A 21,126-nucleotide genomic window follows, 5' to 3' on the forward strand; every position below is an offset into this window, starting at 1 on the left:
AAAACCACCTTTCGTATGGAAATTCTCAGAGCTCACTACAAATTCACATTCCCACAACTATGTGGATACAAGGATCGGATTATCTTTGTAATGAGATGTACCCTGGCGAATATACACTCATCTGCAAACTAATTTGGTTCTTTCGAGAGACTCACCCGGGGACTGCGCCTACCTGATAAGCCCCAAGAAGGGCGAAACCGGTCCTGGGCTGTCGGTGGATTTTCAGCAACCTTATGAGTAGTACATTACAAATAGAGATGTACCCTGTCTAACAAGTGTCGTTAACAGCAGTGACCAATCGACGGAGTCGAACACATACTTGAACTTAAAGCGTACCAGGATTTTCCATCAACTGTGCATAAGGCATTGGTCTAAAACCCAACGGAGTGCGAGGTTGTCGTCAACGAAGCCTCTGTCCGATCGGAGTCCCGCCTGATGCTCACAAGTCAAGGGTTCGCGTGCCGCCGTAGGACAACAAAGAATCAGTGACGCCAGAAGCCTAGTCACAACGGAAGTCACACTGATCCCCTGTGCTTAGTACACTCGCTGCGATTACCCTTTCTGAAGATGGCTACTACCACCGGCTTACCCCAGTCGTCCGCGACTGTCTGTTTCTCCCAAACAGGCTGCACACATTGTTCGGGGAATTCACCTTCGTTCTTGAGCAGAGCTGGTGGCGGACCATCGGAGACAAAGTACGATGACTTTTGAAAAGAGACATATACTCTGACACTGATGACGGTAATTCGGACTCCATGTTCACAATCCACAATTCTGTCAGGCTGGCAGTTGCAATCGGAGTTCAAAGTATTCTACCCAACTGCCTAAACTTTTCTTTGCTCTAAAGGTCTCGCCAGACCTGAAGATCATGTGATGTCAAAGTGAATCAAATACTTTCGAGATATAAGAAAACGTTAAATTGAAGCTAGAAGCAGTCACCGAAGAGTGATGAAGCTGAGCGTTTAACGGTGCTGCAATTCCTAAACAGCCGTCTCGACCTGGCAATGAAAACTAGAGGGAGGTCAGTTGTTACCTAATAAACAATAATAGTAATAGTTTAGCTGTAACATCCATCCGGTGCCTAGCTGTCATGCCACCCTAAGGAAGCACGAGGGCTAAGATACTTCCAGGCTACGCAGGCCAAGACAATCTACGGCTCCAGTGACCGTCAAGGAATTTAGGAAAGCGTCCAACCACAATGGACGTCATAGTGATCAGTCTCAGTTGGTTAGATGAAGTCGGATCTTTTATTTTTGTAATAATGGCACAGTGGCCAGCTCCTCAGAGAACTAGTAAGCTCAAATACCCAACAATGGCTTTGATGTTGAATTGGCGGAGCATCCTGGCCGTGAGCTTGTCCAGGCCTGGGGACGAAATGTTTATTAAACGGATCGTATGGCCGATTTCTTCATCTCTAATTCACTAGAGCAAACTCCAGTCGGATGGTAGCATTGCGTGACTTGGCTGGCTATGCACGTGTTTTGGAGCAGAGAGCAACTCGTCCCAATACTGCTCGGCGTCCAGAGGTGAGTCACAATTACTTTTATGTGGTTCCCTCCACGACCCATCGAGCACAGCAGACGCTGCATGTTTCTGTCTTTGGTGGTGTAGGTTCTAGGTCGCGCCATGGTTGGCTGCGCGGATATGCACACAATGGGCTTGATGATAATAGCGTTGGGAGACATGGTTCCACGTGTGTGACCTAGTGGCGTGGGGGTCCAGAAGCAACATGACTTTATTCGGTGTCGTGATGCCAGACTGCAACCCTCGGGCAAATGCTAGAAAGGCAACACTAGCGAGCGAACTGTCAGGATGGAATTGCAAGAGTGACACGGCGCAGTTCGCGGTTTGTTTGAGCCGGACACTATAGTCTTCAGTGTGTCATATGTGAAGATGTTAGACCGATGGTTTGTTCAGGGCTTCGTCTAGCTTTGCTTACCAGTTAAGCACACGTGACCTAATTTTGATACTGATAGCCAACTTGCCAGGAAAATATTACCCTGATCTTTAGAACAGCACGGTTTGCGTGTCACAAGACGGATGTAGATTGTTAGTCAGGCGCAAAGATGATTATGACTGGTTGTAACCAGCGGACACCAGGATTCTTCACTCGACCAAGCTTATCTGCATTATCCTGGATGGCGTGTATATGTCAGTGGTGTTGGTTCAGGTCAGTCTGCGTCGGAAAAAGGCGGAACAATCGGCGCTGTCCAGATGGGCGTCCTCATTTGTACCAACAGTTTCATGGGCATGAACTGAATGACGAGCTACCAAGCCAGCACTTGCCACACTCCTTACGCGTGAGTCCCGCGAGTCTCTCCTGTGTACTGGTTGGAGCGCCAGATGAATCGTGTTGTACATTGTTGAAAGTAACCAGCATATTAAAACAAAATAGGGTGGTTGGGTTGCTGAACTCTTAGCTCCTGGTGGAACTAGTTCTGTGTCGGAAGTGTCGGATGTCATTATCGTCGAACAAGTGGGACCTAACTCAATACCGTCAGTCCACAATGACTGCTCAACAACTGAAATATTGCCTATTAACGATATCTCATCATCCCATTCTAGTGCTGACCCAGGAAATTGCTGGGATATTCTTATACGAAAACAGCACACTCACCCATACAATCCGCGCAACAGAGAGGCATGAGCGACCCCACGTAGCTATCACAGCTTTTATTTTACACTCGTTCCCTGCAAAAGTACACACTCATTCCAAGGCGGGAAGAATTTGATGACTATGTTAATCATGCCTTTCATACACCGTTAACTATGTATCTTCAGCAAGGTGATCGCAAGATCGTAGTCCTTACATTCTGCAATGAAGTCAAACGCTGTCTAGTTAGTGTGACTTTTCCAATTTACTTAAACCTTCAGGTTTAATTGAGTAAATGTATGCTTTTAAGGTACGGAACCAATGAGTCTATCGTTTTGTGCCACCTGGTGAGTGAGCATCAGCATCAAAAACCGTGGGTTGGAAAATATGATCCATTACTTTAGACGATTAAATTGTTTCGGGAATCGAGTGGCTCCAGGTTGAGATTAGACTGATGACAGAATAGAAGGTCGTAATGTGCGCTTTAATAGTCTGACAGCGGTAGTATATGAGCTGAAAATATAGAGTGAGAATTGCGAGTTAATGGTGTATGAAAGGTAATGTTTACATAGTCATGACAGTATGTCAATGTAAAGACTGCATCATGGCTACATTGGCCATAATGGTGCACAAAGCGCCACATGGCGATGATTTTCACTCTCTGCAGGTGTTAGTCATCTTGAATGGATTGGATTACTCTGTTCTCTGTTGACGCTGACCGTGTTCAATGGTCATCATCATCATTGTCAACTGTAAGAACCGCATACTTGTCATACAGTACATACATGCACACACACATACATACAGCTGCCACAGTTTCGTTCACCGATGATTTGGGGAGGTGGGATAGGTATCTGAGAATTGGAGGCGGGAGCTGGTAAATTTGTGCGTAGATACAGCACTGCCAGTGGACTGTCAGTTGGAGAATTGAGGAGGGAGCTATGAATTTAAGGTAATAGCGTGAATACATGAGCGCCATTGAGGGCGCGACTGAGCCATGTCTAACGATGTCTCTAATCAATAATGATACCTGTCTCGGGGTCCTTACTCAGGAAGACGGAAATGACCAGCGCAGCTGAGTTTGCTGGTAACAGCTTTCATACTTCGCTGACAAGTCATTTTTTGACCGCCTTTGGCTCGTTTCCACCATTCATGTGGTCGTGCGAAAAGAACCCTCCGAGGAAGCCGGTCGACTGGCATACGCAGCCCATGGCCAAGCCAGCGCAACATATGCAGTGTGATCAGTTCATCTATCGAAGATGTTATTTCTGCCGAATACCATTCGACGAACTTCAGCATTGCTGATCCGGTGTTCCCACCAGATTTGAGCCATGCTTCGAAAACATCGGTGGTCTAACACTGAAAGCCTTTTGACGTCCTGGCCGCTGTCCGCGGCCAAGTTTCTGATCCGTATAGCATAGGGCACCGCAGCATTGTAAATTGTAAATTTGTCTACTACCTTAATCGGTTCATCCGCAAGCATGAAGTTAGGGTTCAAGCCCACCCAGTCTTGCAGTAGCACTGTACACTTTGCAGGTGTGAAGCGCATACCAAACCGTGGGTCGGAATCATTTAGATTATTTGATATTGTTTGAATTACCACGGGGTCAGATCCAATAAGAGCTATGTCTTCTGCGTACTCGATATCTGTGAGCAGACGCCCCGGGACCACTTCGACCCCACATTCATCAGAAGCTAATTGTGAGTTTTCCATGATCATATCAATGACGAGGTTGAAGAGGAAAGGTGAAAGAGGACAGCCCTGTCTGACACCACTTGATGTGGGGAGCTCAGGCGAGAGCTTCACACGGCCGCGGGAGTTGGCGTACAGCGCCTTAAGGAGGGTCAAGAATTTATGGAGGATACCTTAGCTCCACAGACACTACCATAGTGTCTGACGGTCCACAGAGTCATGGGCAGCTTTCAGAACAAGAAGCACAACCATTGTTGGTTGCTGGAAGCAATGTCGCTGTTCCAAACTGTCGGAGGGTGAAGATATGATCGATGCATCTTCTTGCAGGACGGAACCCAACTTGTTTCTCATGAATATGTTTATCCCTGTTCAATTAACCTTCGAAAGATATGACCAGAGAGCGACTTCGGTGCCACAGCTAACAGGCTGATGCTATGCCGGTTTTCACACACTTTTTGAAGATGGGGATAACTGCCGAAATGTCCCATTCTGTGGGTATTTTCGTTCCATATAGCACCAAAAAGCTTTATCAGATGGGTCATCAGGGATTCTCCGTCTTCTTTCGAGAGGACTGGATACAAACCGTCCGGTCCTGGTGCATTCTCATGCTTTAGCATTGATATTTCGTACCCTATTTCTTCCTCCAATGGGTGATCGAGATTTACATTCCGTTCGCCTGTTTGCACTATCTCTACAGGCTGTGTTGCAGGAGGCCAGCTGAACTGCTCTTCAGTCCATCTTCCCAGTCGACGTTTTTGCGAGGGAAGTAATGAGCCATCCTTTTCACTTATCGTTTCTCTGACCGTTGCTTTCTCAAGGCCCGTCGATCGTATCAGTTGATATAGGGCACGGCCGTTTCCCAGAGCAAAGGCCTTCTCCATCTCTCGAGCTTTCGATGTCCACCAGAACTCTCGGTCTTTCCGTAGACTTCAATATTTGGCGTTTGAGAGTTTTGCGTGCGCGGTCGGACTCATTGCCTGCTGGTATGGATTTCCTGGCATCGATCATGAATAGCGACCTCGATGACATCCCGTGGTCTTGTAGTCAAATTGGAGAGGTCGGACAGAGAGCACTGAACACCACTAACATAGCTGCTTTTACATTTTGCTACGCTTCATCCACATGATCACTGCCACCACAGTATTGGTTTGCTGTGGAGAGTTGTTGGGCTAGCTCAGATCGACACTGTTGAGCTATGATAGCTTTTCGAAGACAGTGGATTGGCATGCTTCTTGCTGACTTGCGAGGGCCCGAAGGGAAGCGAACTGTCAGGCGTTCCTGCACCATGGTGCAACCGGAATCAAGTGTGTGGCCCAGAAGGAACGCCAGTCTTGAATTGTGGTTCTCCACCGGTGGCTGATGGCCACGTGTTCCAACTGGGTCCACGGTTGATTTTTCGATTGGTGGCCACCAGGTTACGTGGTGCGAACGTTTATGTTGAAAGTTCGTACTTGCCAGAAACAGTTCATTGTCAGTACACAACTGAAGGAGTCAATCTCCATTGTCCGTGCAGCGAGCATCGACTCCGTATGGACCGCCCAAATGTGAGTCCAAGAGGCTCAGATGACCTACTTGAGCATTCAAATCGCCTGCAATGATCACATTGTCAGTGCTTTTTGCCTGACGAATGAGCTCGGATGGCTATCGATAGAAAGTATCCTTCGCTTCAGTTCGTTGGTGTTGTAGCTGCCGCAGTTTCGTTCACCGATAATTTGGGGGGAGGGGTAGGTAGCTGCGAACTGCAGGCGGGTGCTGATAAATTGGTGCATAAATCCGGCATTGTCAGTGGGCTGTCAAGTGAAGGGGGTTGGAAAAGGAGCTCTGCATAAGCCGACACTACAAACGGGCACCACTTTTCATGCTGAGGGGTATTGAGCTTGATTGAACTGGATAACCGGGCGGCGCAAAGACGACTGTTCACTGGGATCCAATCCAGCAAAGCGCGTTCAGCTCTGAGGCTGAGTGCAACTCCCACACCATATATTCCACGAGCCATCACTTCCGGGTCACCGGACACATATAGGGAGAAGTGTGAAAGAGCTGATTTAGTCTTAGGTGTATGGAAATGAATGACCGCGCTTGGGTCCTGTATGCATGTTTAAGCGACACAACGTATATCAATTTTAAAGGAGTATAGGGTTCTAGCGAGCATTGCCCGTGTGCTAGTTCGACACTGGGTACGGGCGTTAAAAGCTCCCATGTAGAAAGAATCTCGTGGATTTGGTAGTGTTGTTTTGTTTCTTTTTAATAAGTAGCGGAGAACATAAGGTCCATCGGTCAGATAACTGACAGTCAAGTGACCCAGTGACGTTTGCTTGTGTGGTGGGAGGGTATTGGAGAGGGACATCGGTGGACACCGATGTCTCACGTATCATTTGCGCGGGCAAATGATACTTTTCGGTTGCCCAGGCCGAGGAAAGGATTTTGATTGAGGTACCCGACCTTGAGCCTTTGACTCAAAAGTCTGACTCACAAGGCAGTGGGAGGACGTAGGGTTTTGTTCGGGGACCCTTCACCTAGCCTCTGACTCAAAAGTTTGACCTACGAAGCAGTGGATAGTGGGTTCTCTTTGAGGACCCCGCTCGGAAAAAATAAAAATCATTCAGCTGTAGCCCCTTTTTGGTGCCTAGCTGCCATGCCACACGAAGGAGGCACGAGGACTGGAATGATGCCAGATTACCAAAGCCTAGACAGGAAAAATAGAGAGGCGGAGGCCGGGTTCGAACCACGGAACTTCCGGTCAGTAGATTCGCGCTCTAACCATTTGGTCTATTTCGCCCCAATGGTCTGACCTGCTTGGCCGCAGGGGGTTTGGCCTAACCCGAGGACACAGGGAACAAGGCAATACTGTCTCCATTCCTAATGCGGCTGCGCACAACAGTTGCATTTTGAGCACCACCGGACTCTAGTTTTAAAAGTACTTCGACCGTATTGGATAATGCGCCGACGTCCACAGTCAACCGTTGGACGATCGGAGTGTGCGGCTTTTAAGGCCGACCTTTTTAACCCGTCCTTCCTCGGGGGAAGGCAGCATCGCCGTTTGCATAAACATGGAGATGCTGGTCGCCTGGGGAAACACCCCACTGCCTTCACACTCCTGTCGCAGAGGACAGTACGACTTTACATCCACACCGCCTCGTAATACGGGGTCCCGCTGCTCTTGGTCTGAATGCTCCCCTTTGGCTTTCCTGGCATGGTTGCACCTTGTTGAACGAAGTTCCAGCCGCGGGATCATTGCAGCACTCGAGCCCGACCACCACGTCAAGGTGGCAGCTGTTGGTCAGGATGTTCTCTGATAATACGGATAGTACACAGGTACGTATCTAGCGCAACACAGCGAATAACGAGTAAGTTAAAAATTAATGGATGTCGTATGTACATCAATGTGATTGTCTTGATGTATGTGCGACATCCAGAGTATTGGTTTTCACCTGCCAACTTACTTGAAGTAGAGCCACTAAAATCAGTGAAACAAAATGTGGCGCGTGAAAGTGGTCAAATCAGAAGGATCCTTACATACGTTACATCGTGCATTTGGCTTCAGTAGGTAGTTTAGCCGTATTTAATACGCTGACGGTTACGGTCAGTCGGTAGTCAATCGGAGTGTGCATCCTTTGTGATGCACCTTTTTAAGACGTTCAGAGTTCATGCGAGAAAGAGTTCAAAGAAAGTTCGAGTTATAGAAGATAAACAGCGTTTTACTTGTCTAGGAACAAACGTTGATGATCTGAAATGTACACACAAAGATTCAGTACAAGTATATTGGGTGATTATAATAACAAACCGGCACCAATCATGAAACTTTTCTCATTCGTTTCGACGGTAGGGGTTGCATTTTTGCTTCGGCGAATATGGGAGTGTTGGTTGCTTGGTTTCTAACATAACACACCACTCGCAACAACCAGTACGAATCCATATCACAGGAGTTCTCCGCAGGCGCTTGTTCAGCGTCGGAATTTCCGAGGGGTGACATCCCGGAATTTGGCCGAATCAGGGAGTGTAGAGCTAGAGAGAATCCAGCGGTTAGGGCGCGTCGCTAATACTCAGATGGCCCTTGTTTCGAACCCGATGTTAAGTCTTCAGTGTCTCCGTATGGGCATGTGAATAGCTCAGTGCTCATTCTGCCTTCTGTCTGCATGGCAGCTACGCACCGAAAGGATTAACCCCTCTTGTGACTGTTGCACTAGAATATAGTTTTCTAACTTTTTTTTAAAGGAATGGTGGTGCCTCCTGGAGGCAAAATACCCAGGTAAACTTTACTAGGGTGACTTTCAGCTGTATTTTGTTGGATCGTTTTTAGAGTAAAGACGACTTTATGGGGCTGGTTTCGGTAGTCGCCTATCGATACCAATAATTGTTACTCGTGACCGATAAGTTCGGCTCGAAGTGTGCAACTGCCTTTGCGAGCTCGGTATTTTTAGTATTTAGGCATGGTAATGCATGTTTACTTTTCTGTGTACCTGTCTCCACTTATTGACTATCAGTCAAGAACAATTTTTCTTATCTAACTCCAGCTTTTTCACTCCCTAGAGGAGTACTTCCGGATAGCGGACCGATAATCGGAATCGAATTCTTCTTTATGTTGAGATAATGACAACTGAGGATGATGCGGATCTGATTGGTTAGTCAACCACCTTGTTTTTGTGTGCTTCATATATTGAGCTGTATTTTCGGCCGTTCTGTCGCAGACATTCTCTTTTTGTCTGTCGTCAAAAAAAGAATGGCTGACTATACAGTCCGTTTATCGGTACGGCAGTGAAGCATCGGTGTTGAACACTGATGTCATGCTGTCGATGATGATGATGATGATGATGGTGATGATGAAGAGTCTGTTTATCATGCAACTCTGAGTGTTTACTGGGCAACATACCATATGGTTGTTGGTACTTTTATTCTATGCAGAGATGAGAGCTTTTTGGTAGGGATCAGTTTCAGGTCTTCGCTCAGCAACACGCCTCAAACAACCGAATGGTGTTTTCGATTTGCTAAGAAACCTGGGAGCGCCAGCTTAATCTGTGCCTTTGCTGGATTCGCCAATCGTCGCGTCATCAGAGATGTGCATTTAATAAGGGTACCTGACCGTAGGTATTAAAACATTCTCCGCAGCATAAGTGCGTAGATTGTATAGGAGTCGCAGGTGAGAGTTCTTATTGATTGATAGTGCTCATCATCGGTAGGGGATCCACTCATATGGTTGAAGGTTCATTCACACGTATAAGTATTCATGTATGGCACTTGATTAGGCAATAGGGCGACCATGTGTAAAACAATCTATTCCATATTTTTTCAGTAGACTTAGTGGATAATGATAAGGACTGGACGTTTTTGTTGATAAGTTGGCTGAGACATCCCATGTGACTGAGTTTCATCCCTGCATCCATTTCATTGCTAGCTGAGAGTCCACTCTAACCAGAAACCCACGAAATTTAGATTTGTTCAATCTGAGTACCTTCACACAATGCGGGGTCGGTTGGATAAGTTGTATTGTCAAGGCGTAGCGACTCCACTGCGTTCCCCATCTAATTTCCCAAATCCTTCTCTTGAGCTTGTCGTTTAGGCTTTCCGGCGATCTGTTTCTTTGGAAACCATTAACGGACCTCTCGCACACTTCCTGGGTGATAGCTTAGTACACAGCCTACCGTACATGCCTAGTATGCATGCTTCAGTTTAATCTTGTCGCTATATATATATNTCAGAGGGATGTAACTTTTTGTTCTTCTGGTGTATCAGCTATTCAGTTTGTACTCAACTCTAGCCAGGTGATTTTTATAAGGCGTCGTTTCCTTTATCCTCTTTCGCTACCGAAAAAAGAATCATGGATTGAAGTTACCCCCCAGATTCTTGGCTATCAGCCTTTCGGAATAGCCACAGCTCCAACACAACAGCCATCAGGCACGGACCTGGGTAGCTTCCACACAAATGTGGAAGAGATCCTTTTGACTCGTCTACTGAACGAAGCTCAGGATATTTCCGATCTCGGAGTGGCTGCACCTCCAAGTCCTCCTCCTTCAAGAGAGTGTGTTACCCCTTCGGAACATGATGATTTCGGACGTAGGTGGCCGTTGCCACCCGACGCTTTGCTGTACGCTGCAGCACTCAAGGCCTCCTCGCTATCCAATCCGGTAACTACAGGACCTGGGGAATGGGCCAGTCGACCCGAAGTTGGAGGGTAAGTATATCATTCCTGGTAGAACACTCTGACATCAGCAATATATTCTCACTAAATAACGGGATTTTCTGCTAATTTTAAATCTACTCACTAGAAATCCTTTACTGACTAGTTTTTGTTCCCTTGAGTGGCAGCAACCTTTCACACTCAGGTGATACGTACTTGCTAAAAGCTATGGGCCATTTCCTTGTGAAAAAAGGAAAGCTAGTTTTCGTGACAGAAGAACATTAACCGAGAGATTTAGCTGGATTCAGTTAAGTCCTTCGGTAACTGAGTATATTTCGCATTTTTCACTAGACCTTCTGATAACTCAGCATCGTAGAGTTGTATTATTGAAATGCCCTTGTTCGGTCCGTGAGAACAAATAAGGATAAATATTTCGCACGAAACGATTCCAATGAAAGTGCTCCATAGCGGCTTCGATAGTTGTGTAGTTATTCCGTATAAAGTAGAAACATCGGCTGTTATTCAAAGACTGTTAACGCCAATATTCGAGAAGCGTTCCAGAGGGGCAAAACTCTGCCCTCAGTTTTGGTGTAATTGAAGGATACCCTCCCGGTTGAAAAGTTAACAGACAGTATAGAATTAATTGCAACGGTTTCACTAAGGTTTACATGGGACAAACAGCCAGGGAACCGCACACCAGAAGCAGGAGGATAAACAAACCACCAATGAATGTACACGAATACCAAGCATCATCACCATTATCATCATCATCGACAGCATAACATCAGTGTTCAACACTGATGTTTCGCTACCGCAATGCCACAGTTATGTGAAAGTCTTATCAGGGATGGGGAAAGAACTTAGTGCTAGCCTACCTCTAGTACGTCCCTGTTCCATAACCGAAAACCCGCTTTCTAACTGCCTCGTTACAGATTCCAACCTACATGAGCTATGGTTCTGAATCCAAGACGTGAAGACGTCCCACTTCCACTGCTCGAACAGGCCAAGTCTCGCAGCTAAAAAAAACAGCCCATATTGTAATCTGATTCACACGTTCCTTGAGATTCAGGAATACACCACTTTGATACCATAGGGGTCTTAGGTTGGCCTCGAAGACTCGTGCATTGCCTCCATTTGTCACACTACAATCGGAACTAATACAGCCTGCGCGATAAGGGAACCGCTTCGCAACTCCGTGTGCCTCTCCCTGGATTGTGACGTGTCCAGTTACTGTCCAGTAGCCTGACCTTACACTTTGTGGGCGTACACAAAGTGCTAGCAAAGGATGGGATGTCTTTAGTCAGTTCGTCCAAAATACCCGCGCCTTTTCTTTTTCTAAGGCAAAAACGATGTAGTCTGTATAGTTTAGGTCGACAAGTTTCTCGTCAGATGCTGTTTAAACACTGAAGACCTTCCAGATTTCGTCTCACTATCTCATCGCTGACGAAATTAAATGGAAAAGAGAGAGCGGACACCCGTGACAGACGCTGTTTTGTGTACGGAAACTTTTGAAGAGCTCTCTGTATACCCTCACACGCCCGGTAGTCTGGGAATACCAAACGCCTACCCAATTACCCCATCACTGAATGGTGTATTATCTATCTTTGGCGTTGTCCCATATTGCATTGTCTCAAAATGCTTGAGCGCTGTTTCGAAAGACTTATCTCTAATATCTCACTTCTTATGGTCATTTTCAGCTTTCTCTCCGTGGTGGATCGTCCGGATGTCGTCGCTAGTCCCTCTCTTTCCACGCGCTCCGAGAATCCACCACAGTCATCCCATTGGTCTCTCCGCCATTCAGCCTTGATGAAATCGCGTTTACTAGCTTGGCTTATTGATCATGTACCAGACTTTCTCAGTCATGCAGCAACATTCCTTCTGGGTGCGGCCACGTAAGTGTTTTTTGACAGATTTGTGATTTCACTATCAATTCGTTCCCTCAGTTCTCTTCTTACTTGCGGTACAGTTCTTCAAAAATTCTACAGGATGACTGAGAACATTCGCACTTCACGAAATCGCCAACCTTCAGTTTTGCCTCTGGTATGGTAGTTTATTGGTGGTCAGATGGATTAAAATTAGCCTGTGAGCAAACTGTGAATGTGACAAGTGGAGTAATTTTCTGTCCGATGCTGGTTACGACACCTCATTGTTCTCGGGCAACAACTTGCGTGCACAATCTCCAGCTCATGCAGCGCCTTCATGACAGGTTGTCGTCATCAGTTAAAGTGGATCTTCTAGGGGAACACTCACGTGGTCTATCTTCGGTGTGTGTGTGTGGGGGGGGAGGGAACCACCCTCATACAGATCGTAGTTTTTGCACTGAACCACTTAAGCTAATAAGTGACTCGTGAGTTTCCCATTAAAGACCCTCCAAACGGTATCAGAGCAGAAGGCAGGACTACTACATTCAATAACTATTGGTATGAAAAAGCCATCTTGAGGGGTATTACAAATAAGCTTGTTGGTCTAAGCCTGTTCAGAATCTAATTGTGAATCAGATTACTCTCACTCAACCATCGTTGCTCATTTCAATAAACGATATTAGTGGCTTAATCCTCACGGAACCCTGTCGGTGACTTTAGTCTCGTCTCACCATTACTGAGTCAGCGCGACCATCCATACCTCCACATTCTATTGTATTCACGAAATATGCATCTTCTAGGTTAACGTCTGAATCCATATAATCTATTCGGCAGATGTCGGTTTGCAGTTTTCTCGATTGCCGTTTAGGGTAGCAACAAGAAACTTATTTTTAGCTACTTTCCACTACACATGGGACCGAGCCTTCCCTTGTAAAGGCATTGAGGCAGAACCTTTCCAAGCCTCTAAATGTACTACTGTTCACTTTGAAATTTTCCTAGGAATGTCAGTCTTCATTTCTCTGATGTAATATAATACTAAATTATGTTTGCAGACCGCTGGGTCCACTTTTAAGCTTCCAGGATATCCAAATTTCGACAGTCTGCCGAAGTTGGCGGTCCTTTCCCATCTTTATGACGTGACAGACACCAGCTGCAAAATTAATCGCATTGGCATTATGTGAGCCATATCGGACCACTACGGTAGCGAAAAATCAGTGTGGAACACTGATGTTATGTTATTGTTGTCGTTGTCAATGGTGATAATGATGACCGGTTTAGTGTGATTACCGTGCAGCTGTCCGCCATTATTTAGGCCATCGAATAGAACAGATAACTTCATCACCGACATTCCACCGGACCGTCGCATTTAACTCAGGAGAACGTAGGAATTCCTAGTTCATATGCGCGTTCGTTTTGTTCTGTTGTAGAGGGGAGGAATTCCTAGTTCATATGGAGTGCGCGTTCGTTCTGTTTGTAGAGGGGCTTTTTTCTGCTATTCATGAACTATGAGACGCCAGTAGTATCTGTCATCTGTTGTTTTTCAATGACTTTTCTTTTTTGTGCTGCTACAACCTTCGGGATTCTTTTAAACAAGTGATTGTATGTGTACATTTTACCGTTGAAATGAAGCACCATAAGAACATGTTGAATCAACCGCAGTTACCGTAGTTTACGCCAGTCCGGGTAGGTTACTCATGAGCATAATCGCCCAACCCATGCCGTACTCTGGATTACGCGCCGCTGGCGCTATATTTCGGGTCTATTAGTTGGTTCAGGGGTTTGTGATAAATGTTCGAGCGCATCGGACAAGACGAATTTCTATTTTTTCTCTCCAACGTACTCAGTCACTTGTACGTGTGGTTGCCATATGTGCATTTCATGTTTCGAGAAAACATTTGCAAGCCCCGTTTGGTGTGCACTCTAGCACGCTTCAGTGTGCTCTGTATCAGGTGACCATCAGGTGATATTTTGTTATTTGGCTGTCTGGCTTTTATGTGCTTGTGTGCTCACTTAGTAGAGAATCAGGGCAGACATCACGTTTGTCTGTGGCCCCCTATTGTTCGAATGCCAACGAAACTTGTGAGGTATGTGGTTTTACTGCGTTGCTCCCCTAGGGCAATCACTTCTAGGGAACAACTATGTTGGTCGCTTTAGGGAGGGCGTCTCCTAAAAGGGATCTGGATACTTGTGTTCCGATGAAAAACTTAAAATTTTGCTGTATTTCCTACCTTGGAATCCATTGTAGCTTATAACAGTTGTTGTGTTGAAGGCCGATTTTAACTAGGCAGTCGGAAAATCTTCCACCTTTAGGACTCTGGCAAATCAGGTTGACTTCCGCTGATTTTTCACAGCAGCGTAAAGCTCTATGTCATAAGGCTTTCAAGCTTCATTTTTTCACCACAAAGCCTCCTTCCGGATATGGTACCAGCCAAAATAAAATCGATCGATCTTTCCTTCTCTCCGTGACCTTTTTCTGCCTCATCGAACTTCAGTGACTTGATCTGATGCCAGATGAGGGCACTCACAATGGATGGGACCGCACCTGAGCGCTGATTCACGTGCTGCCCAGGTGAATAGTGATTTGGACCTTAAAATTTTTTAAATTATTGTCGTTGAATAGAATTTTAGTCATACCTTATATAAAAAATGCGTTTACAGTGGGTTTGGGATGACTGCCTTCTTCCATCCAGCTTTTTCTGCTTAAACCAGTTTGTCTCGGAAATGTCAAACCGAACTTTGGCGTGTCTACATGTAGCCACTTCGCCACTCCGGCACAAAAAAGACTTCAGCGCTAGGATCTATTTCACTGGTAATAACAGCTGTTCTTACCACATGTGCTGCGGATACTACGTTTGGTTGAAATATATTACCATTCAGGTTATCGAAGCAAATACTGAGCCGTCCAGTAATCAAATACCACTGGTCTACTCTCACACTTAGCAGACACGGGATAATTTTTCAAATGCTGATTTGAAGGTTTTTCAACTGTGAAAACCCTCGCCTAGCCTTTCCAAGCTCAGACTTTGGACTTGAGTTATGCTTCGTGCAGATCTGCTGCTTTCAGCATTGTAGTCGAACTTAATGCTTTTTAACCTCCGATGAACACAGATTAAACCCTGTCAACTTTGCAACAGTTAGATGACGCTTAATTCAAGTGGGCTTGTAAGCAGCTCCTGCGCACTTTAGTCACATTCTTTTTCCAGAAAGTAGTTTCACGCCAGCTGAATAGTTTAGTTCTAGTGCAGTGATTCTTGATCTGGATTGTGATCAATTTGTCCCCATAGACCAACGACAATATCGCACAGCTTTACGGGCGGATAACTTTCCGTAAGGGTAGTATGTGGTCGGTCTTCAGAACAGCCCACGAAGAGTCATCTTCAAACTGTTCTGCTGGCTCTTCATGACAAGCCCTTTTGCGCATCTAGCCCAGAACTGCTCGTTTCGATTTATCCGTATTTCCGTATGTTCCACCAATGTCAACAGCACCACATCATTGGACACATACAGCCTTTTACACAAACACAATCGACCTTTTAGAACCACTGTAGGGCGACCACCAATGAGCAGATGCGTTTCACCTCATCAGTCAACGCGTGACAAAGACTGGTTGTCTGCTCAGCCATATTGTTATGTATTTTTTGAGTTTAAGCGCAACTTGATTCGATTAGCTGAAGGCATTTCACTAAATGCGTAAGAGAAGGCCAGCGTTTGAAGGGCGATGGGCGAATCAGTGGCATATAGGCTCAAAGCTCTAGTCCAGCTGAAAGTGCTAACATGATTAAAGCCCAGAAAACAGAAATACTCCATCACGTATCTTTATTGCACAGCATGATTAGTAATGGAATTGCGTCTATACCCTTCTTTTTTACACCCAGAGACTTAGACCAGCTCAAATAAGTCGTCACAAGGTAATAATATCCAAGCTTTAACAGAAATAATGCTTTGTACAACCTCTCTACCTTTAAAGAACGTTGTAGAGAATATATTTTGATCAACTGACTTTATTCTGGAAATCACGAAGCAATTACACTTCATGCATATGTCATTCAGTGCTATTCTCTGTTATCTTGATCAGAAATCTGTCCTGGAAACAATTTACAGGGTCGTGCCGACAGATGTCATTGCATGCATTCGTCACAGATGTGATTGGACTAAATGCGATAAACTAGCAGTAAACCAGCGAACCTACTAGATCATAAAGTGTTGGTTAGTGTTGTAGGAACAGACAGTGTGCTCAGAATGTACAAAAAAATTGGCCTCCGTGAGGACTAATGTTGTGATCATTTAGCACTGCAGGTTAACTTTTGAATCAATAAACTTCACTGGATATCCGACATTCTTTCCACGTAAGCACTACACGAGCACAACTTCTGCAGTAGGTCCATTGATTCGTCCACATGTTTACCAGTACACCCGATAGACCACCCTCGAATGGACGGGTCATCAAAATGTTCACTCTTGGGTGGCCATGTGCTTTCTGGGGGTTCTTAAGCACTTCGGAAAAAGCTACTATGTACCGAGGTTAGTCAGGTACTGTAATCTAAATACGGGTTGTGCTTACTGGTCCTTGTTGAGATTTAGTTGGTGCCCTCCCTCAAGGTATAAGATCCCAACATAGTATCACAGAGCTGTATTCTGAAATTGTCATGTTTGGGATTAGTCTTTCCTAAGGGAAGGGAATACCACATGATCAATCCGTCTGAATATCTTCCTGTTGCAGGATGCTTTTCTTGTTACGGAAACGAATCGAATGGCCCAAGGCTTTGGCTCATCTCCCGCTCGACTGAACCATCATTACCAGCCAATTGTGTGATGCTTCTTCTGGTCTGACCCAGTCGTTCTGGACTTGACTCACTGCCCACTCCAGTTCGTGTTCCGTCCTCGTATCATACATATACTTTGTGCACCTTGCCTATTTTGCCACCAAGGTTGCCATCATTTATGTTACTGTCGCCTTCAGTCGATTCCTGTTCGCTTCCCGCTGTTGCACGTCGCGCTGCATGATGATTGCTTCCTCTTTCCCAACTACCACCATTGCTACTTGGTCAATATACAACCACCTGTCCTCTGTTTCTGCATCCCCTGCTCACTCTTCAACTTCATTCTAACGGATACGTCTATCATTTTTGTTTGTTTGTGTGTGTGTGTGCCTAATAACCGCCTGGATGCGGTCATGGGCAGTCAAATCAGGCGTTTTCCGACTTTCTCTGATTTAGATGACATTTTCTGGCTTTCTTTCGCGTCATTTACCAAACTAACTGTCGTCGTATGTTGTTTTTCTCATCGTGCCACATTTTATTCTTTTTTGTCCACGATAATGTGATTGTTTTTTAATCATGTTTTCCCAGGCATTCAGTACACTCCAGTCATTTATCATACTGAGAGTTCTTTTGAAGCAAGCCGGGTCATTTTAGCATTGTCTCCGTGCTGTGATCAGCCACTCGACCCTTAGAAACATGGAGGTTGATGCATTTTTAGGCTTTCCAATGCAAAACACGACCAAGGAGGAAAAACGGAGTTGCATTACGATTACTAGGTCTTCAAGTGGTCTACAGCATCAATCAATGGACGCTGTGCTCGGACTCTGCTGCTCGTGCTTGATTGGCAGCGGCGATTCAGGATGTACTTGAAGTGGACTCATTCTTCTCTAGGAGAAATTTGCCGCAAACTGAAGTGGTAGGTGAGCTGGTTATTTTCATTAGTGATTCAAGGCATGATTTTTTTTGTTTGCATGGCTTTCAAGTGCGATGTTGTAATCTACCCCATTTCACTTCACGGTGTTTTGCTTTGATGGCTTGATAATTTGTAACGCAGAAAAGTGCGTTTGGGCAACGTGACTATCAGACAGGCTCCGCCCTATCCCAAACGATAAATGACAACATATAAACCCTTTGGTATACGCTAATGGGATTTATCCGAAAGTACATATCATCGAGTTTGACAGGATCGCCGCACGCTTTCACACCAAATGTTCTTGGACTTCCATGTCCTAGGTGTCGTTTGGTTCATTTACACATGATTGGCTGAGAAGCTTCCGTGAATTTCGGTTCATGGTAATTCAGTGGTAGAGATGCGGGCTACTGAACTGGCCTTTCAGCCTTCTACCATCTGCGCGTGGGTAGCCTAGCATTATCTCACCCCTCGTCTTCCTTTCGTGGCAAATATGCACGAAAAGAGTACCACAGCTGAATAATTTTCTTTTTTGAAAGGATTTTTTGTTATCCTCACCTATTTCTTGCTCCAAGAGTGAATACCAAGTGCTGAACGGTTTTCGTGTATACTGGAATCGTACGCAGCCTCCCCCCGAAACGGACGCTTCATTTTTTACTTCCAAAATCCAACGGTCACTTCTGTAACAACTCGTTCATTGCACCTCATACGAATTAAACGACTCCCAGCATCACGTACAACCGCCAACTAGATTTACCATGGTTTTCTCATCTCTCCAAGGCCAAACCGATTTCGAATGACAGTTTATGATGTTGGAAACAGTACAAATGGAGTCTGACTGAGAACGTTAATAGTTCGTACTGTGTAGTCGATGGCACCGAGTCTAGTTTGAACGAATGCATGCGGATCGCATTTGAGTGAGAACTGTTGTTTGGTAACACAGTGGGCCAACACCAGAACATGATGCAGGGCGTTCCACCCATCGTGTTTGCTGATCACATGTGAATACCAGGGCTACATAAACAGGAATCACGAAAAAACAGACGCTCGTTGCGTGCTCGCAAGTGCATCTTCTGAGTAGATGGTACCAAACACACAGTGAATGTATTTTTTATACCATGGTTGGTGTAGCATGAGAGCATTTTTAATTGCTGACTGTGTTTTAATCCAATTTTTAGCGCAAAAAGAGCAGTCCTAGCGTGTGAATGGAAAGGCCAAGACAGATTGATGGGTAAACATCATTCAGTCACAAAGCAAAGGCACAGATAGATTCTACGCATAGGTTAACCATGTAACGAGAGCGCCGGATTGTCTGAACTTATGTACGCCTCGTTGCTTGGATCGAAATGAGAACAAGTCTTATGCTTACCGTCAGGGTAAGGTGATACTTCGAGATTCCAGGAGTTGTTGTACACGGAGCAGGTGAAGTAGACCAGTTACAGCGAATTGGTAAAATGTTTATGTGAACGTGATGGGATCAACACGACTTGCTACTCGGCCGCACACATGATCGCTATCTTGGAAAATGTTTTGTCTAAAATACATTCGTGCATATTTCATGGCCAAATTCGAATCTTTGTTCAGATGGTTTTCAACGGTTACGATAACTAATATGGATCTGATTACGCTCCCTAAGGAGTTAAATGCGCCTGTATCCCTCAGTCTGAAGTATGGTACTTAGAATATAAACCAAAAATATGAAAAGCCGTAATACACTTTTCATAAGGTTGCGAAAAACTCTTCGACAACCCACTCCTAGTTTTGCCCTTCTTGTGGCTCATCAGGGCACATTCACTTGCTTAAGACATCATTAACGAGATTCAGTCTGGATTCGGTTGAGTCTCCTCGTAAAACCAAATGGGTGTGCAAATGAGTGTATTTCCCAATGGATAGTTGTCCAACGATAAAGCTCCGGAGAACAACTACGCTATCGTATAATCTCTGAATGATACACTGAAAAAGTTTACATCGAAAGATAGCAAACCACACAATAGAGCGCGGATGTTCTATCCCATTCTTTCTCTCCGGTAAGTGAGTACACGCTCAGGTAGCGACGTTGGTGGGCAAATCAAGTGGCCTGATGTTTTGCTGGTTAGTTGAGCCCCTGGGATGGCTTAGGTTTACTGCGATGCCCTAGCGAGCTAAAATTGCACGAATCAGTGAGCAACACATTGTAGACTGCTAGGCGAGAATAGACGATCGATGATGATTGATTCTGCCTGAAGCATACGTCCAATTACGGACCTAAGATAGTCCATTGAGACAATTCACTATGAGGTATAAGGTGCGATTCAAAATATGGGTAATCTACAAGCGAATAAAAATCAGGGAGCATCAGTATCAACATTGATGTTGCCGCTGCTGCTGATGATGATGACCACTGAGTTCTAAATGCCAGGAGCCCGGTGTGGATAGAAACGACCTTGCCGTGCGCAACAGCATTAGGAGCTGGCTCTTCCTGTCTTACTCTCTGCGTCCACGTGATGGGCCAGTCCCCTCCTCGATCCGTTAACTTTTGTCAAAGGAAGGACGAAAATATTGCTAAAAATTAGTGAGACCAGAGAATTTTTCAACTGCTGTCTTCCTGAGCTCAGTTTCTTAGGTCATGTGGGTCCCAGCTGGTGAGTGCGTGAATCACCCTGATAGACGTAGCGTAGATTATTCTGAAATCGAACTCCATGCGAGTTCAGTTTTCCCACAAATGCTTCTTGAGTAATACTCTGTCCATAAGCTTGACACTCGATACTGAACCAAATAATCGGATTGCCAAAAAGTGCTACATTCGTTTATCCATGTAGATACTTCCAAAGCGACCACAATCAGCTCTTGGGTAGCGAATTCAATTTACCCGACTACTGCAATGTCTTCACTACTGTATGGCAGCAAAATACGAATTGACGACGGAACTTCAGGACGCTTGATACCTCTAATCCACAATACCTACGCAAGCTCTCGGAGATTTCATTTCAGTCAAGATGAAGGGACACAACGACACAAGGATGCACAACGAGTTACTTTGATTAGATCACGTAAAACTAGTGGTTGATAATCATATCCCTAGACAGCTCATCTGTATTCACTTGAGTAAGAGAACTCAGGCTCGAGGACGACCAGAATCCCGCCATTGAGGGAGCTTATACGGGTTGTTTGGCCACGAAGAGACTGGACCTCACCGTGGTCTGGCGGTTTGTGT

The 21,126-nt window shown here is 45.4% G+C and overlaps 1 protein-coding gene across 1 annotated transcript; it reads left to right on the plus strand.

Annotated features, from left to right (window-relative positions):
• Positions 1–1,438: 1,438 nt before the first annotated feature.
• On the plus strand, positions 1,439–17,666 carry T265_14502 (hypothetical protein; the record flags this gene model as incomplete). The annotated part of the gene is made up of 4 exons (XM_009173935.1): positions 1,439–1,526; positions 9,983–10,455; positions 12,099–12,293; positions 16,984–17,666. The coding sequence occupies 4 exons, from the start codon at positions 1,443–1,445 to the stop codon at positions 17,048–17,050; spliced, it is 819 nt and encodes a 272-aa protein (XP_009172199.1).
• Between the last annotated feature and the right edge of the window lie 3,460 nt (positions 17,667–21,126).

This window comes from Opisthorchis viverrini (assembly GCF_000715545.1).
Source record: "Opisthorchis viverrini unplaced genomic scaffold opera_v5_206, whole genome shotgun sequence".
Lineage (NCBI taxonomy): Eukaryota > Metazoa > Platyhelminthes > Trematoda > Opisthorchiida > Opisthorchiidae > Opisthorchis > Opisthorchis viverrini.